At 43.9% G+C, this 20,208-nt stretch overlaps 4 protein-coding genes across 9 annotated transcripts in view; 2 read left to right on the top strand and 2 right to left on the bottom strand.

The window, feature by feature from the left end:
* LOC118407632 overlaps positions 1-3,221 on the bottom strand; it is a 6,655-nt gene extending 3,434 nt beyond the window's left edge. Inside the window, exons 1-3 of one of the 3 annotated variants that reach the window (XM_035808248.1) lie at positions 2,626-3,221; positions 937-1,290; positions 212-340 (exon numbers count right to left, since the gene is read on the bottom strand). In XM_035808248.1, coding sequence (XP_035664141.1) covers positions 212-340; positions 937-1,285 — 478 coding nt within the window. In that variant the 5' untranslated portion in view covers positions 1,286-1,290; positions 2,626-3,221. Of the gene's footprint in view, positions 1-211; positions 341-936; positions 1,582-2,625 lie in introns of those variants that run through there. The other 2 variants (XM_035808318.1, XM_035808179.1) reach the window with 2 other exon arrangements.
* Positions 3,222-3,376: 155 nt separating this feature from the next.
* LOC118408005 (organic solute transporter subunit alpha-like) lies at positions 3,377-9,074 on the bottom strand. Of its 2 annotated transcripts, none has more exons than XM_035808647.1 (8): positions 8,932-9,074; positions 7,033-7,187; positions 6,381-6,454; positions 6,093-6,248; positions 5,623-5,734; positions 5,017-5,127; positions 4,326-4,464; positions 3,377-4,004 (listed from the first exon to the last, which is right to left on the bottom strand). In XM_035808647.1, the coding sequence occupies exons 1-8, from the start codon at positions 8,987-8,989 to the stop codon at positions 3,775-3,777; spliced, it is 1,035 nt and encodes a 344-aa protein (XP_035664540.1). In that variant the 5' UTR covers positions 8,990-9,074; the 3' UTR covers positions 3,377-3,774. The 2 variants fall into 2 exon arrangements, with proteins under 2 accessions (XP_035664540.1, XP_035664611.1); XM_035808718.1 differs by lacking the exon at positions 8,932-9,074 and adding an exon at positions 8,619-8,824.
* A 1,305-nt stretch (positions 9,075-10,379) lies between these two features.
* Positions 10,380-14,711, top strand: LOC118417303 (poly(U)-specific endoribonuclease-B-like). Of its 2 annotated transcripts, XM_035822825.1 has the most exons (9): positions 10,380-10,532; positions 11,371-11,456; positions 11,696-11,756; positions 12,074-12,223; positions 12,505-12,598; positions 12,830-12,956; positions 13,074-13,310; positions 13,595-13,630; positions 13,774-14,710. In XM_035822825.1, the coding sequence occupies exons 2-9, from the start codon at positions 11,376-11,378 to the stop codon at positions 14,020-14,022; spliced, it is 1,035 nt and encodes a 344-aa protein (XP_035678718.1). In that variant the 5' UTR covers positions 10,380-10,532; positions 11,371-11,375; the 3' UTR covers positions 14,023-14,710. The 2 variants fall into 2 exon arrangements, with proteins under 2 accessions (XP_035678718.1, XP_035678726.1); XM_035822833.1 differs by lacking the exons at positions 10,380-10,532; positions 11,696-11,756 and having other exon boundaries at positions 13,774-14,711.
* A 291-nt stretch (positions 14,712-15,002) lies between these two features.
* Positions 15,003-20,187, top strand: LOC118417295 (trypsin-like). Of its 2 annotated transcripts, none has more exons than XM_035822811.1 (10): positions 15,003-15,236; positions 15,669-15,928; positions 16,131-16,242; positions 16,370-16,480; positions 16,717-16,903; positions 17,370-17,481; positions 17,795-17,939; positions 18,307-18,421; positions 19,571-19,601; positions 19,833-20,187. In XM_035822811.1, the coding sequence occupies exons 1-10, from the start codon at positions 15,194-15,196 to the stop codon at positions 20,001-20,003; spliced, it is 1,287 nt and encodes a 428-aa protein (XP_035678704.1). In that variant the 5' UTR covers positions 15,003-15,193; the 3' UTR covers positions 20,004-20,187. The 2 variants fall into 2 exon arrangements, with proteins under 2 accessions (XP_035678704.1, XP_035678694.1); XM_035822801.1 differs by having other exon boundaries at positions 15,056-15,236; positions 18,307-18,417; positions 19,567-19,601; positions 19,833-20,185.
* Positions 20,188-20,208: the final 21 nt, after the last annotated feature.

Raw genomic sequence — 20,208 nt, forward strand, 5'->3', positions numbered from 1 at the left:
GCGAAGAATAAACTCCTCTGCCAGCTAAACTCCTTCCCCAGCTTATGTTACTGTCTTAAACTACCGCAGAATCTGCTTGGAGATTACATGAATGCATCCCAAAGCTATACATTCATTTATTCTGTTTAATCTACTTTGATTAATCCGGGAGATGTAGAACTTGACAATTAAGTTGTTGCCATAAATCACGCGCGTGCGCGTGCATGCTTACGTCTGCATCTTGTCCCCAGGTTATCGTACGCCTGTCCCCTGACGCCGTAATCCCCGTCACACCGCCCGCACTGCTGGTTACTGCCGTGACTACAGCTCAGGCTGGCGCAGTGGCTGATGGGGGTACAGGCTAGGACAACACCAGAAATGTTTTACATTCTTCAGCTGACCGTGTGTCACACACACATTCAAGACGATACAATCGGTTTTAAGTAACACTGCAATGATTGAACTCCCAATATTTCACAATTTTCCACTGATAAAAAATTGCCATATTGACGGTATGGAAAACGTCTCGGATGAAACCGTGACTAAATCTAAATATTTACAAATATTTAATCGTTAACCAATAGTAAACGCTTCAAATGAAAGCGGCCATTCTCCGTTGTGAACCCCCTTCCGTCATATTAAGTTAGAATGAGCTCATTACATGTTAATTTATCATCACAAAGAATCAGTTCTGATCAAAGGCTGGGACTTGGATTTCTTTGAACAACGCACTTGAACTGAGAGCGTCCTTTTTTACACTTTTATAACACACTGCTTTGTGCAAAATTGTTTCCAGTTGACAAGTATTACTTTTTAGGCTCAGCCTTGATCCTATTTTATGTATATATTGTTTATGAATCATTTATGAATTATCTATGGATTATGTTACAGATTCTAGGTTCTTTCATAGATTTTTATCGCTATCAGTGCTCTCAGATAAGTAACAGCCACCCTTACCTGAGTCACAGCAGGTGTTCCAGAAGTCACCTGCGCACGCACAGTGAGAGGCAAAAGGAGTGCCGCCATTAAAGCAGAACCGGTTGCACGGCTCCGTCTGTGAGCTTGGCCCTGCGCAGCCAATCCCGCCGTGCAGAGGGAGTTGGGCGACCCACCTGGTCCGGGTCCTGGTGCCAGAGTTCCCGCAGGGGGCAGAACAGCCGCCCCAGCTGCCCCACGGGCCCCAGACACAGTTGACGGGAGGGGTCCGCCTTCTCCGACGCCGACGCCGGACCCCTTCAGAAGGCCCCATCAGCAGCAACAGCAGCAGCAGAATGATGACAAAACGCGTTTCGGTTTTCGGGGTCATTTCAGCTGAAAAAATGATGGTCATTCACAAATTGTTGTGGAATGCAGATAATTGAAATATAAATTCTCTTGTTCCATGTCTCTTCAAATCTAATGTCCAAGGTGTACACTATCAGTTTTCTAGGTACAGTACGTAAGTTTTCAACGTTATTGTTACAGCGCGAGGGCTGTTTCGGGTAGGATGGCTACTGAAGAGTTTTGATAGTTTGTCTTAAGTTCTAGTACTTCACTTTGAGTAATGTAAAACTGCAGCACTACAAACAGATTTGTATATACCTTTAGATATCACAACTCCCATAATGTAGAAAAAGGCAAATATGTCAAGGACTGCTTTGCTATCAGAAGAAACTAATGATTAGCCTACTCCATTATAACACTATATCAAAGAATTATGTTAGCCCTTAAGGTTATGTAAACTAGGATGTTAAGTTTTATGCTATACTTCTATTTTGTATTTTGTGTAATAGCTGTTGCCATACATTGCACCATGTACAATTGTCGCGCAATAAAGTTCTCTTTACTATGTCAGAGTTCTTTCTTTAAGTGCCTGACAAAATGATATCAAGAACAGAAAAATGCAAACTAATGTTTACATTTTTCTCGGACACTCCTTTCGACCAGTTGCTGTCTTTGGTAAGCTCGGCGCAATGCCTACTTAAACTGCTTCAACTTGAACCACCAATTATCTATTTAATTGTAGCCTAGTCTTACTAAGTAAACTTTCTTCTGCTACTAATTGAATTGATCAGGCCCTTGGCAGTGATAGTCTGTGTACACAGGCTATAATTCATAGCCATGCTACGCTGCCATTAAGGCCCCTTTCGTATAAAATAAAAAGAGACAGAAACCGTGGCACACAAAATGAGAACTAACGTCAACAGTACAGCCGCCCTCCAAAACTCTCGCTCGATTCAAGGTGAAGGGGATTTCACCACTTCCTCTTTCTACTTGTGTTAATAGAACTGACATTGGGGACGGCCCACACGTTCGCAACACAAAAGAAGATTCGTCTTGTATAAAGCATATATCCAATAAAGAAGAGCCATTTTTTTTAGGAAATTCGAAAAAGTGTGAGTGTTCCTGTTGGCCCCTACAGCACAATGAAAACATTGCTGCCAAGACTCAATTTGCGGATTGAATAGATTTGTATCTATCATAGGCGTATATCTTCTGACATTGTGAACACAAGGGCCCTGATTAGGTCGGCTCGTTTCTTTTGTTCGAAACTATGTGCTCTGACAGCATGTCTGCGTGGCGCAGTAGCAGTACTCAGAGTCTGGGAAAAGCTTCTTCCAAACAAGGATACATATTCCATTACCAGTGACGGCACCTTGTACTTACCAAAGGGTTTTGAGATGCCCTCTTGTGACCACGGGAGTGGATATCTAATTAGGCCAAGATAGGTCAAATCCAACGGTTCTGCAATGTATCCAGCGCGAAGGTGACGTGTTACACCAATACAAATGGTGGTTAGCCATACCCTGAGGTTCAGATACCACCAATGTGTCAAAGTTGAAAGTATTACTTGTTTTCACTGAGAAAATTTCAAAGGGCAGAGAAATCATCTCGCGGAAAAGCTCGTCTGTACAGCCTGGAATATATAGAATAGATGACGTGTTTTGTTTGGACCATACTATGCTTGTTACTAGGTAACTAGACTTCATTTGAATTTAGTAGTATCAACCAATAGCTGGTGAGAGCAGCTTTGAATAATTGATAGAGCGTCAAGTTTGAACTGAGTCAGACACTACCTAGTCTCTACCTGACCAGACTCCGGATCGCTGTTAAATCGTAGAAATGGAACAAATAGAGGAGTAAGCGGGGTCTCTAGTAGATTGTAGTAATCACTCTTAGTTCCGCATCTAACCGTAATCATTCTGAACCATTATGTATAGTTGGACATCATATTACATGTATATCATATGCATCAGATATAGTACAGTTCAGACCTGGCTTGAAATAGCACAAGCCACTTACAAACAACGACGCATACAGAGAAATCGAATGGCTTGCCTGGCATTTCATGATTATAGTATACGCTAATTTAGACGCTAATTTAGACGCAAGGGCACTGAAACAGCCAAATTCTTCATTTACACAAGTACATCTATATTGGTTCATTCTTGTCTTCATAAACTGTTAACGTTTACAATACGTGAGTTAGTAAAATCGCTTCGCTTCAGTTCTGTCGAAAGTTATACTTCATGTCAGGCCACACTGACTTGATCGTACGGATAACTTGATCCGCGGGCGCATCAGTTTTTGTTCTTTTACGAAAGACAAAACAAAAACGCTGTAAATCGTATCGAGAACGTGACATAACCCATCTACGGCCGGCCAAGTCGACAGATAACTTTGGGCCATTTCTAATATTTTTCCAAGGAATTTGATAAAAGTCTTAAGGTCCCAGCTGATGAGTGCAGCTTTTCCGGTAATCTGGTCACTTTGCCTAGCCACTTACACAGGAATTCAGCCCTACAACTGTCAACTCTACATCATCATATAAAAGATCAGGTTCTCCGCCAGAGGCTCGATCTCCTCCGTCACCACCGGGAGGGACTTGGCGGCCCGTAACCTGCGCGGCTCGGGAGGGGTGCACTGCACCGCCTTGTCTTCCGTCACGGCGGGCGGAGGGAAGGGCAGGTCGGGGCGGCGGTACAAGGCACGGGCCAGGAAACTCAACAGGAACATCTCCACTATCAGGACGTAGGCGTACAGTACTGAAAATGGAAGGTTCGAAGATTTGTATTTTTCACACGACACGAAAAGATCTGAGTCAATAAAAGTGAAACAGCACATTTGTTTATATCATGCAATGCTATGAACAGAGGGACGAAAACGAACACTTGGAATGCATTCTATTTTGCAGTTATCATACTTCAAGGAATTTGAAATTCAATTTGTCTCGTCAACGGATTGAGATGAGAGCAAACAAAACACAGAAATGATGCAGACATTGCATTTCTACTACATGCAAATATAAAACTGACCCTCAAACTAGGACTGACTCTAATACTACTGCAGAAAGTCATTTCACATACCGTTTCCTCGTGAAACGGAAGTGAAGGGTGGTGTACAGACGGCTATCCCGGCGGAGGACAGAGCCACGATGATGTTCTTCTGAACCGTCACCAGCACCAGGGGCAGGAGCACACACACTAACTTACCCTTCAGCATAGCCTGGGACACACATACATTCCCGGAAGATTTGTTATAGGTTTACAAAATGCCGTAACTCTGCAGGTTGGTCATCCTCATACTCAGAGTAGAACCTGTGCCTTAGAGTTCTGGAACGGGGGTTCGACTCTGCTTAGGAGAATGACTTTGGTCAATAGTGGTTATTTCAATATCGTCATGATGTAGATGAGAGAAATTGACAGGAGACGCAATTTATCTATGCTAGCTGGCCTCTGATGTTCTCGCGCTTTTGAAAACGTTATAAGACCTGAGCGGTTCAAGAGACATTTCAATTATTTTGACGACATCGGCATCATTATACGTCAAGATGATACTTCGTCAAATTCGATCGAATTTCACTACCGTATCTGGCAGTTTGTCTATTTCTCGTTGATTTTTATTTTCATTTTTGACGCAGCCACCCGACAGTACTACCTTAAAGAACTGGAGGTCTGAATGATAGTACCATGACAGCATAACTGCAAAGGTAAGAATGTTTCAAGTCACACTTAAGAGTGATCTAGGATCCAAAATGTATTTCGACCAGTGCCGTACCTGTGGCATGTACGGATCCGCTGCCCGTACGAAGAACACCAGCCCGCTCAGGGCGCACAGGAAGGACAGGACCAGGGCCACCGCGCACAGGACGAAGATGGGGGAGGACGCCTGGAGAAGGAGAACATCGCCATGTACGTGTAGATGTTTCAACACGTACCTTACTCAGGCAAGAAACAGCCATTATCATAACTAATACTGTAGTAATATCATCTGTTGTGTCCTAACCAATTAGGCCATTCAACATCAAACGATGTGGAGATTGTCTAAGTAGTGCAATGATGCAGCTGTTTGAAGGAGAATGGTAGACAAGCCGGGGGTTCATTTCCAAACCGGCACCGGGCCGGGCAGTTTGCGGGAAAGAAAATATGATATATAAAAGATAAAAAGAAAACGTCAAAGAAGTATAATTCATGTGCATTATTTTTGCATATTCCATGATATAAACTTCTATCTTTGGTTTCTACGAACAGCCCAGACCGGGTCATAGCATTAGCTTGTTGTCATGTTTGCAGACAGTTATAATTATACATTCACGCCCAATAAGAATAAGAACGGAACCAGCAATCTTTTTCTAGCGTTCTGCTGAGGAAGAAATTGTCCCACCGTGCCTGGGGTGTGCCTGTCGTCAGTGTACATGACAGCGGAGATGTACGTGAAGAGCGGCCGGACAAAAACGCCCTGGAGGACGAGCAGCTTCATTTTCCTCAGGAGCCGTCTGAAATTAAGGATTCGCCAACAAGGCGCTTTACGATCTTCTGTTATGAGGTACTTTTACTAGCAAGTGGCTAGTGGCGTGTGTTTACTTCTGTTTCTCAATGGTAACCACGTAATACGACCCGAAGACCTCTTCAATGTTACGAGGTACATGTACATAGACAGGCAAAGAACATGGTTCCTTTATAAATAAGAAGTATTATGAATGATGAGTCGAGCAGAATGAGTGACTTGGGACTAAATGACCGAACAGGAGAAGTGTTACTAAGGCTGCTCGAGAACATTTTTCAACAGCGGGGCTTGTCAGTGTTTCGAGTAGACCAGATATACACCTATACATGTCCAGAGTCAAACCTGACCGTGTGAGAGTTTTCCTGGGGATACAGACGCAGCAGCAGCAAGGCGGCATGTTGAGTGCCACCGGGATGGCTGACAGCGTCTTCACCATCCTTGCAGCGCCGCCCATGTAGTCTGTGACCAGCAAGGGCAGCTGGTATACACCCACTGCCAGAGCGCTGCACGGGGAAGGGTAGACAATATTACTAAAATATGAAACCTACATACACGTGACAAGCATACACGCGGACAAAGATTTATGGCGTTACACATAACTGGGGCCTAAAGCATTTGACCACCACTGAACTCACATGTTGAGGGCAAACTCGTTGATAAGGGTGGTCCTGGGAGCCAACAACGTCGTCATACACGTCACAGCTACCACCTAGTGAGAAAATAGATGAATCTGTCATTAAGTTTTAGAGTTAGAATTTAAATACGAATATTCATATGTTATATTGTTCTTCAATCTTCATTCACTGTTTTGCTGTTATTTGCAATTAGGCTTCCGGTAAAAACTCAGTGCAATTGCCATCAAGTTATGGTCTTGATTTTATGAGAGGACACCACACAGCTTCATCACACTGTTGTTTTATTAATATTCCTAAATGGACAAGTGAATCTTATATATGAAAGGCTGTATATTATATCTTTCCGATTCTCACTGGCTTTCAGAATAGATGTAGAGGATGAGCAGATTGTTGGTCCACCTAGCTAGAAGTGCTGATATTGTGACTTGCAAATTGGTCTTAGTATAAAATGGACTGTTAAATTGTTATAGTTTGTCTTATTGTGCAGGGGAATGTCTTTAACATGTTTGACTTACAGGATAGATGGAGAGAATGAGTAGATTGTTGGCCCGCCTATGAGCGTTGATATTGTGACTTGGTTTCATTGTACCATGCAGTTGTTTTAGTTTATATTACTATGCAGATGAGTACAGAGGAATTTGCATTGGCTTACAGGATAGATGGAGAGGATGAGCAGGATTTTGGTCCGCCTGGGGGCGCTGCTGTACCGTCGCCAGAGGAAGACGGTCTCCTCCAGGAACAGGAGGAGTACGATGAGCGTGAAGCCTCCCGCTGTGCCGTACAGCACCAGCTCGATCGTACCCACCTCTGCAATAATGTATGGAAACTTTATTTGTAAGTTCATGCACGGAGGTAGCCTAGGTATCATCCGGATAGTAGTTGGTCCGATGTTTATTATACATTTATTATACACTATATGCAGTTGCTTCCTTGTAGAAGGGAACACATGGGAGCGAACTACTCTCCGGATGGTACCCAGGCTAGCACGGAGGCTTATTGCATGCTAGAAACATAGGGGTCATACATGCGACAATGAACAGTGCGTGATAAACATTATTGAAGAAAGAGGCTGTGTGCAGACAGGCTGGGTTTGACTTCTGACTTGGAAACAGAAGAAGGCAACGAGCCCAACTTTTTGTTATAATTGTGGGTTCTGTGAATTTGATTTTGACTTTTTATTAGTCCGTGAATATGCAAAGTTGTGGCCTGTAACTGTGACTTCTTTAAACACTTTGGTTTGTTCGATGAGCACTGATGATAAAGGGGTTACTTGTGATGCAGAAAACATTCGACAAAACCCTTCAAGTTCGACTTAGCGACTGGTGAACTGATTGTCTGACTTTGCTGCCAGCTTGATGAAGTAAAACACAACTGCGCGTTATGCCACGGTCACGTTTTCAAATCGGGCCTGGCCGGGTGTTTATCAAAGAAATATACGCGAATTATGATCACGACTAGTTTTTGAACGGTTTGACGCCCTTTATTTAATTCTCTTCGTTCCCGAAAGCTGCCCGACCGGGCTCCGGTTTTTAAATGTGACCGCGGCAAAACTGTTTATAAGTCACTGCAGGGTCAGACATTGATAGAGCGCGGTGTAGGTCTGTACATGACCTTGTCGTGGCGAATCAGCTGTTTCTATCGTTCAGGGGTGACCCATTTTACTTCTGTGTGGGACGATTACAACGACTGCTTATGAGATCATATACACGTCGACAACATACCGCATCATATCAGTGTATATATGTAAAGTTATGTAATGCAACCGACTTGGCACCCGCTTGTGTGCTTGCAGTAACCTCTTCAAGGTTAATAAAATAAATCACTGCACTTCCTCAGTCAAACAGGTCCCAGTCGTGACGTGAAGGACATCTCTATAACAGGGGGACCCATAAAATGGGCTAAATGTACACAGATACCAAATTTAAGCTTCCACGCAGGGTGCCGTCCGATGGAGAGCCAGGGATTCCCAAACGGTTATGTTATCAGAACGTTCTTTCTGTTCTTTATCATATGGAAAGTTGGGAAAGTAGTGATGCATCTATCTAAACACAAACGTCATATGATAACATGTGAAAAGGTAGTTGTAGTGTACATGTATATGTAGTAGTGCACGGATATGGTATCAAACTGTGCCAAGCGGTCCTGACAGCGTATGTTAGTTGGCTTCGTTCTCAAAATCCACATTGGACACACTGGAAAAGAAAAATGACGGATAACAAACATGTAAGTCCCACACACCTGCAAGTGCCTCCCGTGAGTACAGCAGGTCGCCCGTGCAGTTGCTTGCCATGGCTGTGCGTAAATCAGCGCGACGCGAAGCTGTTGTTGCTCAGGGGTATTAAAAGCGATAGGACCGGTCCCTGAACGACCCGAGGCCAGGGACCGACCATGTAACCGTTAAGGGGTGTAGCCATGGACTCGGACAAATTGATGGCTTGCGCATCATTAATGAACGAGCCCAGCTGGATGAGTCCTTAGCACATCAATGGATGAATGGACTGCATGCAGCCGACGAAATGGTTGAACCTAACTGCCATGACATAGAGAGCACCTGAAGACGGGAAGTTACAGAACGCTCGGTGTAACCAATGTTCGCCCTTCCCCGTCATCTCCCGGTTTCCAGCTCGGCTTGACCAGGCTGGCTGTCCCGTACAAGTCGGTCCGACGTCTCGGTGTGGCTGCCGGGGAATGTACAGCCGTGATGACATCGATGCGACACAACAGTGCTGTACAATATTGTGGTTGACAGCCTCATTTGTCAGTGAAACCAGAGAAGTCGTTATCAGCTTAAGAGTTGGAAAATGGAAACTTTCATATAGCAATGTAAGGGACTAGTGCAGTTGGAGGCTAAACATGATAGTCCGTGCTATGTATCATAATACATGTTATCATGTAGACTAGTTATGATCGTTGCAATAATCCAATTCATTTCGTAACTTTCTAAGTAATGCCAGAAAATTGTAGCTTTATTTGACTTTATTACCTGTTACTTTCTTGATGTTGTTCAAATAGAATAAAATAAAAGCCTAGACCTAACCAAATAAACAGAAAGTTCCCTGGTAAAGGAGCTCAGCCGCCATGGAGAGATTAGCTGTTGAACTTGATACCAGTGGAAACAATGGTCTTCTTCACGAGCACAACAATCCGTTGCACGATCGCAATCCTGAAACCGAGCTGTGTGCCGGCCATCAGCGGCCGGTCCCCTGTATCGTGTGTAACCTCGGCAGATGCAGTGCCTAATTTTGGAGCGCTCGCGCCCCTGGCGCTAAGTGGATCCCTTCTTCATATAAATAAGGTGTCTGGGCCGCCATACAGAGATTTTCCAGATATCAGATACCATAGCAAGCACAGGGTTACTGTAAACACGAGCGCTTTGTTGGTGTGCAGCCTACGTAGGCGCCGGCATATCTGGACAAGAGACGCCTTAATTTCACCGTTTTGCTATGAATGCTATGGTGATTACGTAGTAATAGCTACTCTTGTTCCTGTGGTTGACGTTTTTCGCGTAAGTCGTTGTAACCAAGGGTTGCAGACAATAGTGAGCAGATTGCCTCTACTCGCAATACGTCGAAGAAGGTTAAACACCGATTACACAGTACAAACGTCACTCAAGTAACTGGCAAGCTTTGTAAACGGTCAAAGGTTTCAGAAAGCATCCACTATCAGTTGTCAGCGGCTGAAAATAATCTTTGTTGCGCAATAAAGATTGCGCAACAACGAAACTGAACCCGGGTCGGCCTTAATTACAAGGGTAAAGGTCATACACCTGTCGGCAGTGTTTCTAAAGCTTCCGGTAGTCAAACCAAGCTAAATGCAATGGAGAGCGGAGATATAGAAAATGTTGCGTTGTATTGTTCACAGTCACAATCTACTTTCAGGGCAGAGTGTCTACATTATTCGCAACCAATGTCTTAAAAGCTATTTTCTTAACCTTTGACCTCGATGAGGTCATCCAGCCACCTGTTTTCAGTGTTGATTGTTCAATGTGACAATGACGTCAGGGTATTCCCCAACTTTTGACGTGGCGCAGCGTATATTTAGCGTGGATGACACCGGGGCATTTCCACAGTTTCGTTCTGGCGCAGTTTGTATTCAGTCCGGACTGAGATCGGTTATATTCAGCACCTGAGGAAGAGCGGTACGTCTTGCAAGGTAATAGACTTTGTTCTGGTGTCAGTTTACAGTTCTCTTAGTTCACTGTCATTATTCAGTGAAGCCAAAGGCTACGTTAGATTCAAGGCTTCAAATACAAAGTGGCTAACGTTACAAGGCTATTCAAAGTATCAGTATTTACTGCAGAAACAGAGTAACTGTAACGTAGGGATATGTGACACAATATTGAACTAAAAATATTCAATATCTACTACGACTGACAGTCATGTGGGTGTGCAATTACCAACAGTATCGTCAGTAATAACCACCACCAGCCTTCGGTATGTTGCAATCAAATTAAAACTCAGCTAATTGGCATTCTTTCACTACATAAATCGTGTGGCTGCATGCAGAACGCTATCACAGTAAATGCAGAAATGTTCGCGATGGATCAATGTTCGCGGTTTTCGCGGTGACCACTTCACCGCGAACTTAAAACCACCGCGAATACTTCTCTATTATGGTATTAGACTGCAGTCTATGGTGTTACCGCGAACTTAAATCCACCGCGAAAAGTCCTTTTTCCCGCTACCGCGAAATTAAATCCCCGCGAACTTAAATGCATTTACAGTATTTGATTCACGACCCTTACTTTACTAGCAATCATAACGCCTCTTGAATACACCGAGAAAGGATTGCACCGTCACGCTGACGGTACGCACACGTGGACCCGTGACGGCGCATATTTGGGGGCGTTTGACAGACCTGTAAATAACATAATCTACGCAGCGTCACGGAGATGTTTTAGTAAACGCATGTGACTTTTGGATAGCCAAACCTGTGAAACCATGGCCATGTATGACTACAGTACCAACGTTACGGTTTTCACACTTTACAGATAAAATGTCTGACATCTACTCCACGCTGTGGGCTCTCGACCATACCCGCCTGGAGAGAGGGGTTGACTATGACGTAAACCTATGCGTACGTATGGCTTTTACCCGAAGAGAAATTTATTTCTTGTCAATTATATCTTTAAATACAGCCTCATTGGCTTCAATTTGATTTGAACTCTATAACTTTTTAATTGTATAAAGGATTGAAGATTTATTACCATGTATTCATGTGGCATCGTTTCTTTGCATTTTTTTCATTGTCTTTGCAGTCCTTGGAAACATGTACCTTGCACTATTGCGTAATTCTGTTTTATAATTTTGATGTAGGGTGACAAACTGTTCCCCTTTGTGAAACAACGCAAGTTGGAAAGTATCCCAACTTATGAAGGTAAGCACAATCGAAACACTGGCTCCGAGAAAAGTCTGGTGGTGACGTCTCTCCAAAATAATCCTGTAGGTTTCATGGAAAATATGCCGTCTAATTGTGGACGTTAGCTTGTTGTAACGTTACTGTATACATGTACACGTACGTGTGAAACATACAACAGACTGTATGGACTCCAGGAAACTTTATGGTGATGTATCACTTTAACACATAAATGGAGATTTTGATAAAACCAAACCTAACCCTTGCCCATGAAAATGAACATATCCAATGCTGGTCAATGTCGACAGAAATATCCATGCATTTTACTGTGTGTGTAGCCTTTCTGAGGTTGCTGGACAACTATACAGCTGACGTCAACCAACCAGAGCATGTGACACAGAAGGAACAGAACGAGGCCAGGGCGTTCCTGAACCGTTGCCTGGAGACCGAGGTGATGCAGGAGGCACATTCCTTCTTGGCTGATGAAGGTAAGGTCATCAGATTCATGAAAATTTAGTCCTTTGATCCGAAACAACTGAGACTTCCTGTAATTTAGGTATGACTTATCACCTAAGCTTGGACGGATGGACATGAGCCGTCAGTCAGTCATTATAGAAATGGCCGTAGGTTCAGCCGAGATGTTACAACTCGTCATCCTTTTTGGATCAAGGTCACGTCAATATGCTACTTACCAACAGAGCTCAACGATCCTCAACTTTCCGGCAAATATCATCCATCTGTTTTCTATTCCATCATTTACTTTTTCCAGGATGTGTGCCTGAAAGTAAAAAGGGGTTCAAGGACGTGTTATACAAGATGTGGTTCACACCCTACACCAGGACTCACAACGACAGGGCCCAGCGGTAAGTGTCTGTGCATGTGATGTACTAGTAGGTAGTAGGACCAATCGTGGCCGCCAAACTGCAGTTACTCAAGCAACTGGATATGATTTTGGAAACTTGATGTGTCACTTGATGTTTTACTTGTTTTGCTTTTTCCTTACACTGAAAGGTTATTTGTAGTACCAACTGTCACTGCCACAGACACAAGTAAGATTGATGCACCATTATTAAAAGTACAACTTTCATCAACAGTTCATCCTCGGCATTTGAGCACACCTTTGTGGGAGAGACCCGCTGTGGTCACGTGATCGGTTTCCACAACTGGCTCCGTCTCTACAGCGAGGAGCGCCAGGGAAACATCCGACACAAGGGCTGCAGGGTGAGTTATCATACTGTCCTCTAAGCTTATTCTGTTTTAGATACGATTAAGCTACTAGTTTATATCTACGCTGCAAGTATGATATGTCTATATGGTTCGTGCATGTCCCCATCTCAGTGCTGCGACTGCGACGACCGCATCATCCTCACCATTGACTTCGACTGGAAGGGCAAGAGCAAGACCAGGGACAGTTTCTTCGTCGGCACGAGCCCGGAGTTTGAGTTGGCCTTGTACACCGTCTGTTTCCTGGCTGGGGACGGAGCGAAGACCGAGGTCGTCCTCGGGGGAGAGAGAGTCACAATCGCCACTTATAAACTGAACGGACAGATCGGGTCTTGCTATCCGATCCTGCAGGTCAGTTTTAGGGATTATTTCACTTTTAGATATCTTTCACGGTAGTTTAAGGACGGCAGCATGCGACTTTATATGTATCGGTTTTCCGTTGCATGCAGCATGTATGTAGTATTCTATCACATTGCATTGGCGTATGCAGGGTACTTCTCGCAAACACTTGTACATTACATTGGATTGAAGCCAGTTTCGATTAGTGTGGTAAAGACATCCATATGGTGGTGACATGACAATGTAGTTAGTGAACAAATTTATTTAAACTATCATTTTTTTATTATGTTTTACAGCAACAAGATCAATCTGACACGGAATCTGATACCGAGGTAAGAATTTCCAATATTCCGGGAATCTGCTATTCTTTTTGTTTCTTTATACAGTTAGTTCCACAGTTGATCAGTTACGTAAGTACACCATCCATATACTAGTAGTTTTCTTGAATATATCCCATGTATTCCTGGACCCCTAGGATGACAGCGCTGACAACCCAATGCTTGCTGAAGGCCTGGACTTCTTGGAGTACCTTGAAGACCAGGACATCGGTCCAGAGATGGGGAAGAGAAGGCTGAAGGGGATCTACGAGGACGACTACACGGAGTCGTGCGGGAGGAGGTCCGGCACGCCCTTCTCACAGGTCCTGCGTACTCTCAAGTGGAACGACAAGGTGGAGATCTACATCAACAACGATGGGGTAGACATCGTCAACATCTTGGAGTAAAGCTATAAAGACCATAGATTAGTGGTTTTGCTTTCCTCAAGTTTGTGTGGTTGGTACAGTCGTCTGAAATCAATAAGGTTGATACTTCATAGTAATCTAAATGGAAATGGCACTATTCTACTCAATTGTCGTTGTAAATATAGGTGTAGAATTTATGCAAATTTGGCGTATTTATTCTTGCTTTGGTGGACCGTGAATATGGGTACAATCCGCAGATATCATAGGGAGCAGTTCTAAGGTAATCGGGTAGATGTCGCTTTCGAGTAGCCCAAATCTGACAGACTTCACAGGATCGATATCATGTTATGAGTACGTACAAAGTGCGTGGGAATTCAGCAGGTGATGTTGGTTTTTGTGTAAGAGGATGTGGAATTATGGAATGGACCGTGGCCCGGTGTGAGTGATTGTAAATCACCTATTGATGAAATGGACAAACAGTGGAAAATAAGTCTAGAAAGATACCGATATCATGTTGGGCGAATGTCCAACAATATCCACACAGGAAAATAACACCTGCGTCAATCCTTTATATCTTATCAAATCTGTTGTGCGTCATCCCTGAGTAAAGTCTGTTAGTATGTTTTACTTGTGTCAGGATATGTTACTGTTCTATTTACCTACGCCAGGAACGTGTTATTGTCGCTTTTCAACAAGAGTGATGTAACGATGACAATAGCAATCTGGGAAATAAAGTATCAAGTCAACCAAAAATATTCAATTGTTTTTATTGCTTTTATTTAGATTTAAGATATAAGAACATTGTTTCTAAATCCTTGTATGAGTAATAACATATGCATAGCTAGCTGATATGACTCATATATGAATGACGTCCCAAAAATAAAAAATACAATTGTAACAACGATTTTACTGACGATTCCTACATGTCTAGTCTAGTCTCCAAGAAAGGGAGAAAACGGAGTTTCCAATGACGTCAGACATGATAAGAAAATGACCGCAGTCATACGTATGGACGCCATGAAGGAATTCAAATGGAATCATCATATTTACATGCACTAAATTTGTTTACATCACATGTATACCACACCCTCTGTTGATAGTTCCAAGCCTCGAGAACATAAAAAGCGGATGGTCTACTACAGGTGGCACTTTTGTGACTGCGTACGTGACCCACTAGTATACTTATCGATCTGATCAACTCATTCAGAGGAAGATGTTAACTGCATTTTTCCTACTCGCCGTGTTAACCTCTTCGTGTGAGTATACATGTTTTGACTTATTGTTAAATTTTGTTAACCCCTCAGCAATAGTCTCGTCAATACATTATTTCTTTACGGTGTAAAGACTGGCTTAAATTTAAAAAAAAAATAACCTAAACTGTAGATAACATTGCTGGCATCAAGTGACAGCAATAAAGATCGAGGACATCTTCATATAAAACCTGTAAGTTGGATGGAAATTGGATTATTACAAGCGCCAAATTATTCCAGCCAAACTATACATGGTAACAGAGCGATGTCAATATGTCTTTGTGCCTACAGCGTAAAGCCTAGCATCTCCAAAAGCCTCATCACCAAAGCTTAGCTACTTTCCCTATTCATTTATTTGCAATGACAGGTGCATGGCATAAGGAAATGAATTCAGATTCAGTATACACATGCAGCTGCAATCATTGTTTCCCGTTTCAGCTGATGCCCAGTCCGTCTGTGAGCACCCCGCCAACCTGACATCCGACAGCGGCCAGTTCTCCAGCCCGGGATACCCAGATAACTATCCCATCAACACGCAGTGTTCATGGAGCATAACTGTGCCGGACGGGAAGCTCGTGAGGATCTCGTTCCTGAACTTTGACCTAGAAGACGACTCTGGGTGTGGGTACGACTCCCTGGTTATCCATGACGGGGACAGCACACTTGACTACAGACTCCTGAGCGCCTGTGGAAGCAATGTGAGTTCAGTTGAACCAATATGTCATCTTTCGACCGTAAAATGTCTTCGTAATTGGTTGAACAATCAGCGTCACAAGAAATTTAATGTTAATTTACATTTCAAAAGTTGTCGTCTTTACCAGGTACCAATCTGATATATATTGATAGATGCCGCTACATTTACTGTCACAAGAAGTAAACTGTTTGACGTTATATTTCTAGATTCCGCGGCCCACAGTTTCCTCAACAAACACCGTTCTCGTCGTGTTCACGTCAGACGGGTCAATCACCAAAGCCGGCTTTTCCGTTGTCTTCACATCCGAAGATGCACCAGGTGAATGTTCGGCATACTGCACTTCTGTGTTCATATACCAACTGTTTACGTAGTTTGAATGTTTCTCTATAGTATAACTTTACTTATATAAAGATAGAAAATCGCGACCTCTTGGTACTTTTTTCAGCAACCTGTGGACCTGACGAATTCACCTGCATGACTGGTACCTGCGTAAACGTCAACGCAACATGTGATGGCGTCAACGACTGCGGAGATAACAGTGACGAGTACACATGTGGTATGTACGTCATGGCACTACCAAAGTACAGTAGTAAATGTGATGATGGCAAGATGGTAACTATTGCCGTGTATAGATATTACAACATCTGTACTAGGTGTACTGTCAAGTAGAAGTGGTCCCATTAGTTCACATTTATCGTGGGATAACCTATATCCGTTGTATTTAGGGAAATCGTTATGCAAAGGTGGCCGCTAGTACAGGTTTGACTGTATGACGTTTCTCTTGCTTGCCAGGTGAAGGCCAGTGCGGCATGACGCCCATTCCGCCCGTGTTTCCCGCCAGTCGGATCGTGGGCGGGTCGGAGGCCTACCCGGGCAGCTGGCCGTGGCAGGTGGACGTGCGGCGCCGAGGCGGGCACATCTGCGGGGCCGCGCTGATCCACAGACAGTGGGTGCTGAGTGCCGCACATTGTTTCCAGAGGTGAGCACATAGCCTCTACCAGGCTCCGCGGATCACTGGACAAATAGTGGAAATTGGCCAGTGCGCAGTATGCTAGGGGAGTCGGTCGTCGGTGTAGGGTCCAATAGGCGAACCATTGACTCTATGGCCCGTAAACTTCACTCTATTTCTACTATCTGTCCAGCGATCTACGGAGGCTGGTAGAGGTTTGAAGTCGTGCCCACTTGTACATAAACTTCACCTAGAAAGGACTACGCTACAGCCAGATATTGGGCTGGAAGGTCCTGACGCCTCTGACTACCTCTCCGATAGGTACTCACAGAAAACCAGGCTATCGGAAAGTGTTACGATCTCCCACCTGGTTGGAGATCAGAGGACAATGGTTGTAAAAAAAGATTTAAAATACACTATCTCCTACCGTTCCTAAAACAGCCTTCTTTACATGTACATTTTGTCGCTGATTTTCCTTTTCCTTTCCTGCCTTCAGCAAAGAGCTGAGCATGTACACCTTCATCCTTGGGAAGTATCACAAGTTCGCCACGGACGCCACGGAGCAGGTCTTCCGCCCCGCCGTCATCATCAAACACCATGACTACGATGTACGGTGCTTATGGCTTACCTAGGCTGATAGAATAAAGACAAAAGTAGACATCTGAGTGCTATTCCTCAAGAAAACATATATTACACACGTAAGATAGAAATGACTTTACTCTAAGATACATGTCGGTGTGGTATTTGGATGAGCCTTTGATTTCCATATCCCGTGTGTCCTCTTCTACCAAATGTAACATCACCGTTTATACAGAGGCAGAAAAGTAGTCATCACAACTAGCAAGATGACGAATTGAACGAATGCAAAAATGTTGGAGATGTATACCCTGTAACTGTTTTCTTTTTTTTCGTTTCCTTCAGTGGCGCACATCAGACAACGACATCGCGTTGATCAAGTTGGCCACCCCGGCCACCCTGACGCCGTACGTACAGCCTGTCTGCCTCCCCGAGACCGACCCCAAGGCCGGGCAGCTCACCGTGGCCACGGGGTGGGGATACACACAGGGTACGGTTAGAACATGGCGGCAAACCGGACTGCAATAGCACACATATCACTGCCTTTCGATCGTTCGTGTCTATGCCATATCTATTCATCTCAGCTAAGTTTGGTCATTAATTCAAGTGAGTTATCAATGACATTGTTGTCAAAGCGAACAACCTCAAAATTATTTTTCGTCCTTAAAATGTCAGGAAGATATCACGGAAATTAAAGCGCCATAATATGGACATAGGCACAACAAAACACTTGGAATGACAGGAGTTTCTATTTTCTTGGTAAGATAATGATGGACATTATCCTCTGAGGTAATCATTTAGCTGATACTTACAAATTACTAAACTATATATCTACATTTCTCATATCACGTTCGCAGGTACTGGTGGGGATGACGTGTTGAAGCAGGTCCTGTTGCCGGTAGTGAAGACCAGTAAGTGTAACTCCACCTCCATGCACGATGGCAGCATCACGGAGAACATGCTGTGTGCCGGTGTGACAGCGATCTCGCCCCCCCGTGATCTCGCCCCCCCCCCGGGGGCGAAATCACTAGCGATCTCGCCCCCCCGGGGCGAAATCACTAGCGATCTCGCCCTCCCCGGCTAGTGATCTCGCCCCCCTACCTCGCCCCCCTTTAGCGATTTCGCCCCCCCCCCCAAAAAAAACGGGTTTACATGACATTTTAGAAGTTGATTGGTATAAATCACAAAATGCAGTTTCAGAATGATATAAGTACGCGAGTTTGATACATAACTCCATTCATAGTATCAATATTAACGTAATTACATGGTAATAAGATAGTTGAACTTGTTTCAGACAAGGAGGGTTGGGTCCCTTGTATTCCAATTATTGCATATACCTGAGTCTTGACATAAGATTATTTCATTGTATTCACCTGTCCTCAAGCAACCTATATATCTCCAATATGAAGTCTCTACCATGAAGTGACCACAAAATAACTATGTAATGTCTTTATTAATTATGCAAATATTAGGTATTAATTAGAATAACGCACATTTTGGTATATGCACCTGGCCAAGGGATATCTTCACCTCCAACATGACTGTTTTTTCTAGTATCTAGGAACTGATGCATTTACCCGTGTTTCTTAAGACTGGTACTTTACCAGTGTTTGTGTAGCATTTAGCAACAGCTATATCAACTTGCGCGTAGATAGTGTTTATAATGAGAAACTATTATTCACGTGTGTTTTTGTTAGTGCTTTGGAAATGTTTCCAGCACAAGAAAGAAAACACTGTGACAAATTGAAAACATATAGCTGACGTACCATACCATAGACGGTGTTGATTTATACGTTCGCAGTAGCACTGTTTTTATGCCACCTCAGCTGCAAAAATTGTCTTTTTCATTTCAATGTTATGTTTGCACCGAACAATATAGTATCGACTTTCGAGGTATGACATCTTACGGTACGGTAATAAGGTGCCATATAGGTACCAGGTAACACACCATATACATTACTCCCCAGGTGCAGTATAGTGCCAGGTAGCGCACCTGTAATATGTAGTAACCAGCTGCTTTTGGGGGGGGGGGCGAAAACGCTAAAGGGGGGCGAAAACGCTAGTGATCTCGCCCCCCGGGGGGGCGAGATCACAGGGGGGGCGAGATCGCTGTCACACCGGGTACCAGGAGGGGCAGCAGGACACGTGTGATGTAAAGATCAAATACGTTTTCATTCCCAACAGAGCTCTCTACAAAAATACTGTCACTTTTGACAGGATTCTTTTAAGATGCTTGTGATTCTTAAAGTGGTCATACCTTTAAATTTTGTGACCACCTGTCTACTTTGACCGTTTTCCTCAAGTCCCACGAGTGATTATTGAACAGGCAGGGATTTTCTAGAACTTCGAAGTTTTAGTTAATTCTGTGCTGACATCTTTCCAGGGAGACAGTGGCGGACCGCTCGTGTATCCTGACAACACGGACCAAACATGGCGCCTCGCCGGGCTCACCAGCTGGGGTAGCGTGCCGTGTGCAGCGAGCATGCGCCCTGGCGTGTACACGCGCGTCACCAGGTACCTCCAATGGATACAGGAGAAAATGGCAGCTTACTGAATACCATCACGATGGACATTTTGCCACTAGGCTTTCATCCGTTGCCATCATTCACCGTTTCCCGACTTAAATTGTAGGGTAAAAGCGCAAATGCCGACTATTTAACACGATCAGTGGGAAAGAATCGACTCATATTGTTGGTAATAGGTTATAACAGATACACAACATCTACATAGCAAGAAACGTACCTTGATCTAACTTTAAT

Source organism: Branchiostoma floridae, chromosome 1 (assembly GCF_000003815.2).
Source record: "Branchiostoma floridae strain S238N-H82 chromosome 1, Bfl_VNyyK, whole genome shotgun sequence".
Taxonomy (NCBI): domain Eukaryota; kingdom Metazoa; phylum Chordata; class Leptocardii; order Amphioxiformes; family Branchiostomatidae; genus Branchiostoma; species Branchiostoma floridae.

Bases quoted from the DNA above. Each gene is read 5' to 3' on its own strand.
- LOC118417303 (XM_035822825.1), top strand. From the start codon at position 11,376: ATGTCTGACATCTACTCCACGCTGTGGGCTCTCGACCATACCCGCCTG. The intron at 12,224-12,504 runs GTAAGGTCATCA...TACTTTTTCCAG, and splicing joins TTCCTTCTTGGCTGATGAAG to GATGTGTGCCTGAAAGTAAA. The intron at 13,311-13,594 runs GTCAGTTTTAGG...TATGTTTTACAG, and splicing joins CTTGCTATCCGATCCTGCAG to CAACAAGATCAATCTGACAC.
- LOC118417295 (XM_035822811.1), top strand. From the start codon at position 15,194: ATGTTAACTGCATTTTTCCTACTCGCCGTGTTAACCTCTTCGT. The intron at 15,929-16,130 runs GTGAGTTCAGTT...TTATATTTCTAG, and splicing joins TGAGCGCCTGTGGAAGCAAT to ATTCCGCGGCCCACAGTTTC. The intron at 19,602-19,832 runs GTAAAGATCAAA...ACATCTTTCCAG, and splicing joins GGCAGCAGGACACGTGTGAT to GGAGACAGTGGCGGACCGCT.
- LOC118408005 (XM_035808647.1), bottom strand. From the start codon at position 8,989: ATGACGGGGAAGGGCGAACATTGGTTACACCGAGCGTTCTGTAACTTC. The intron at 7,188-8,931 runs GTGCTCTCTATG...ACATTATTGCAG, and splicing joins CTGTAACTTCCCGTCTTCAG to AGGTGGGTACGATCGAGCTG. The intron at 4,005-4,325 runs GTATGTGAAATG...TTCCATTTTCAG, and splicing joins TTCCGTTTCACGAGGAAACG to TACTGTACGCCTACGTCCTG.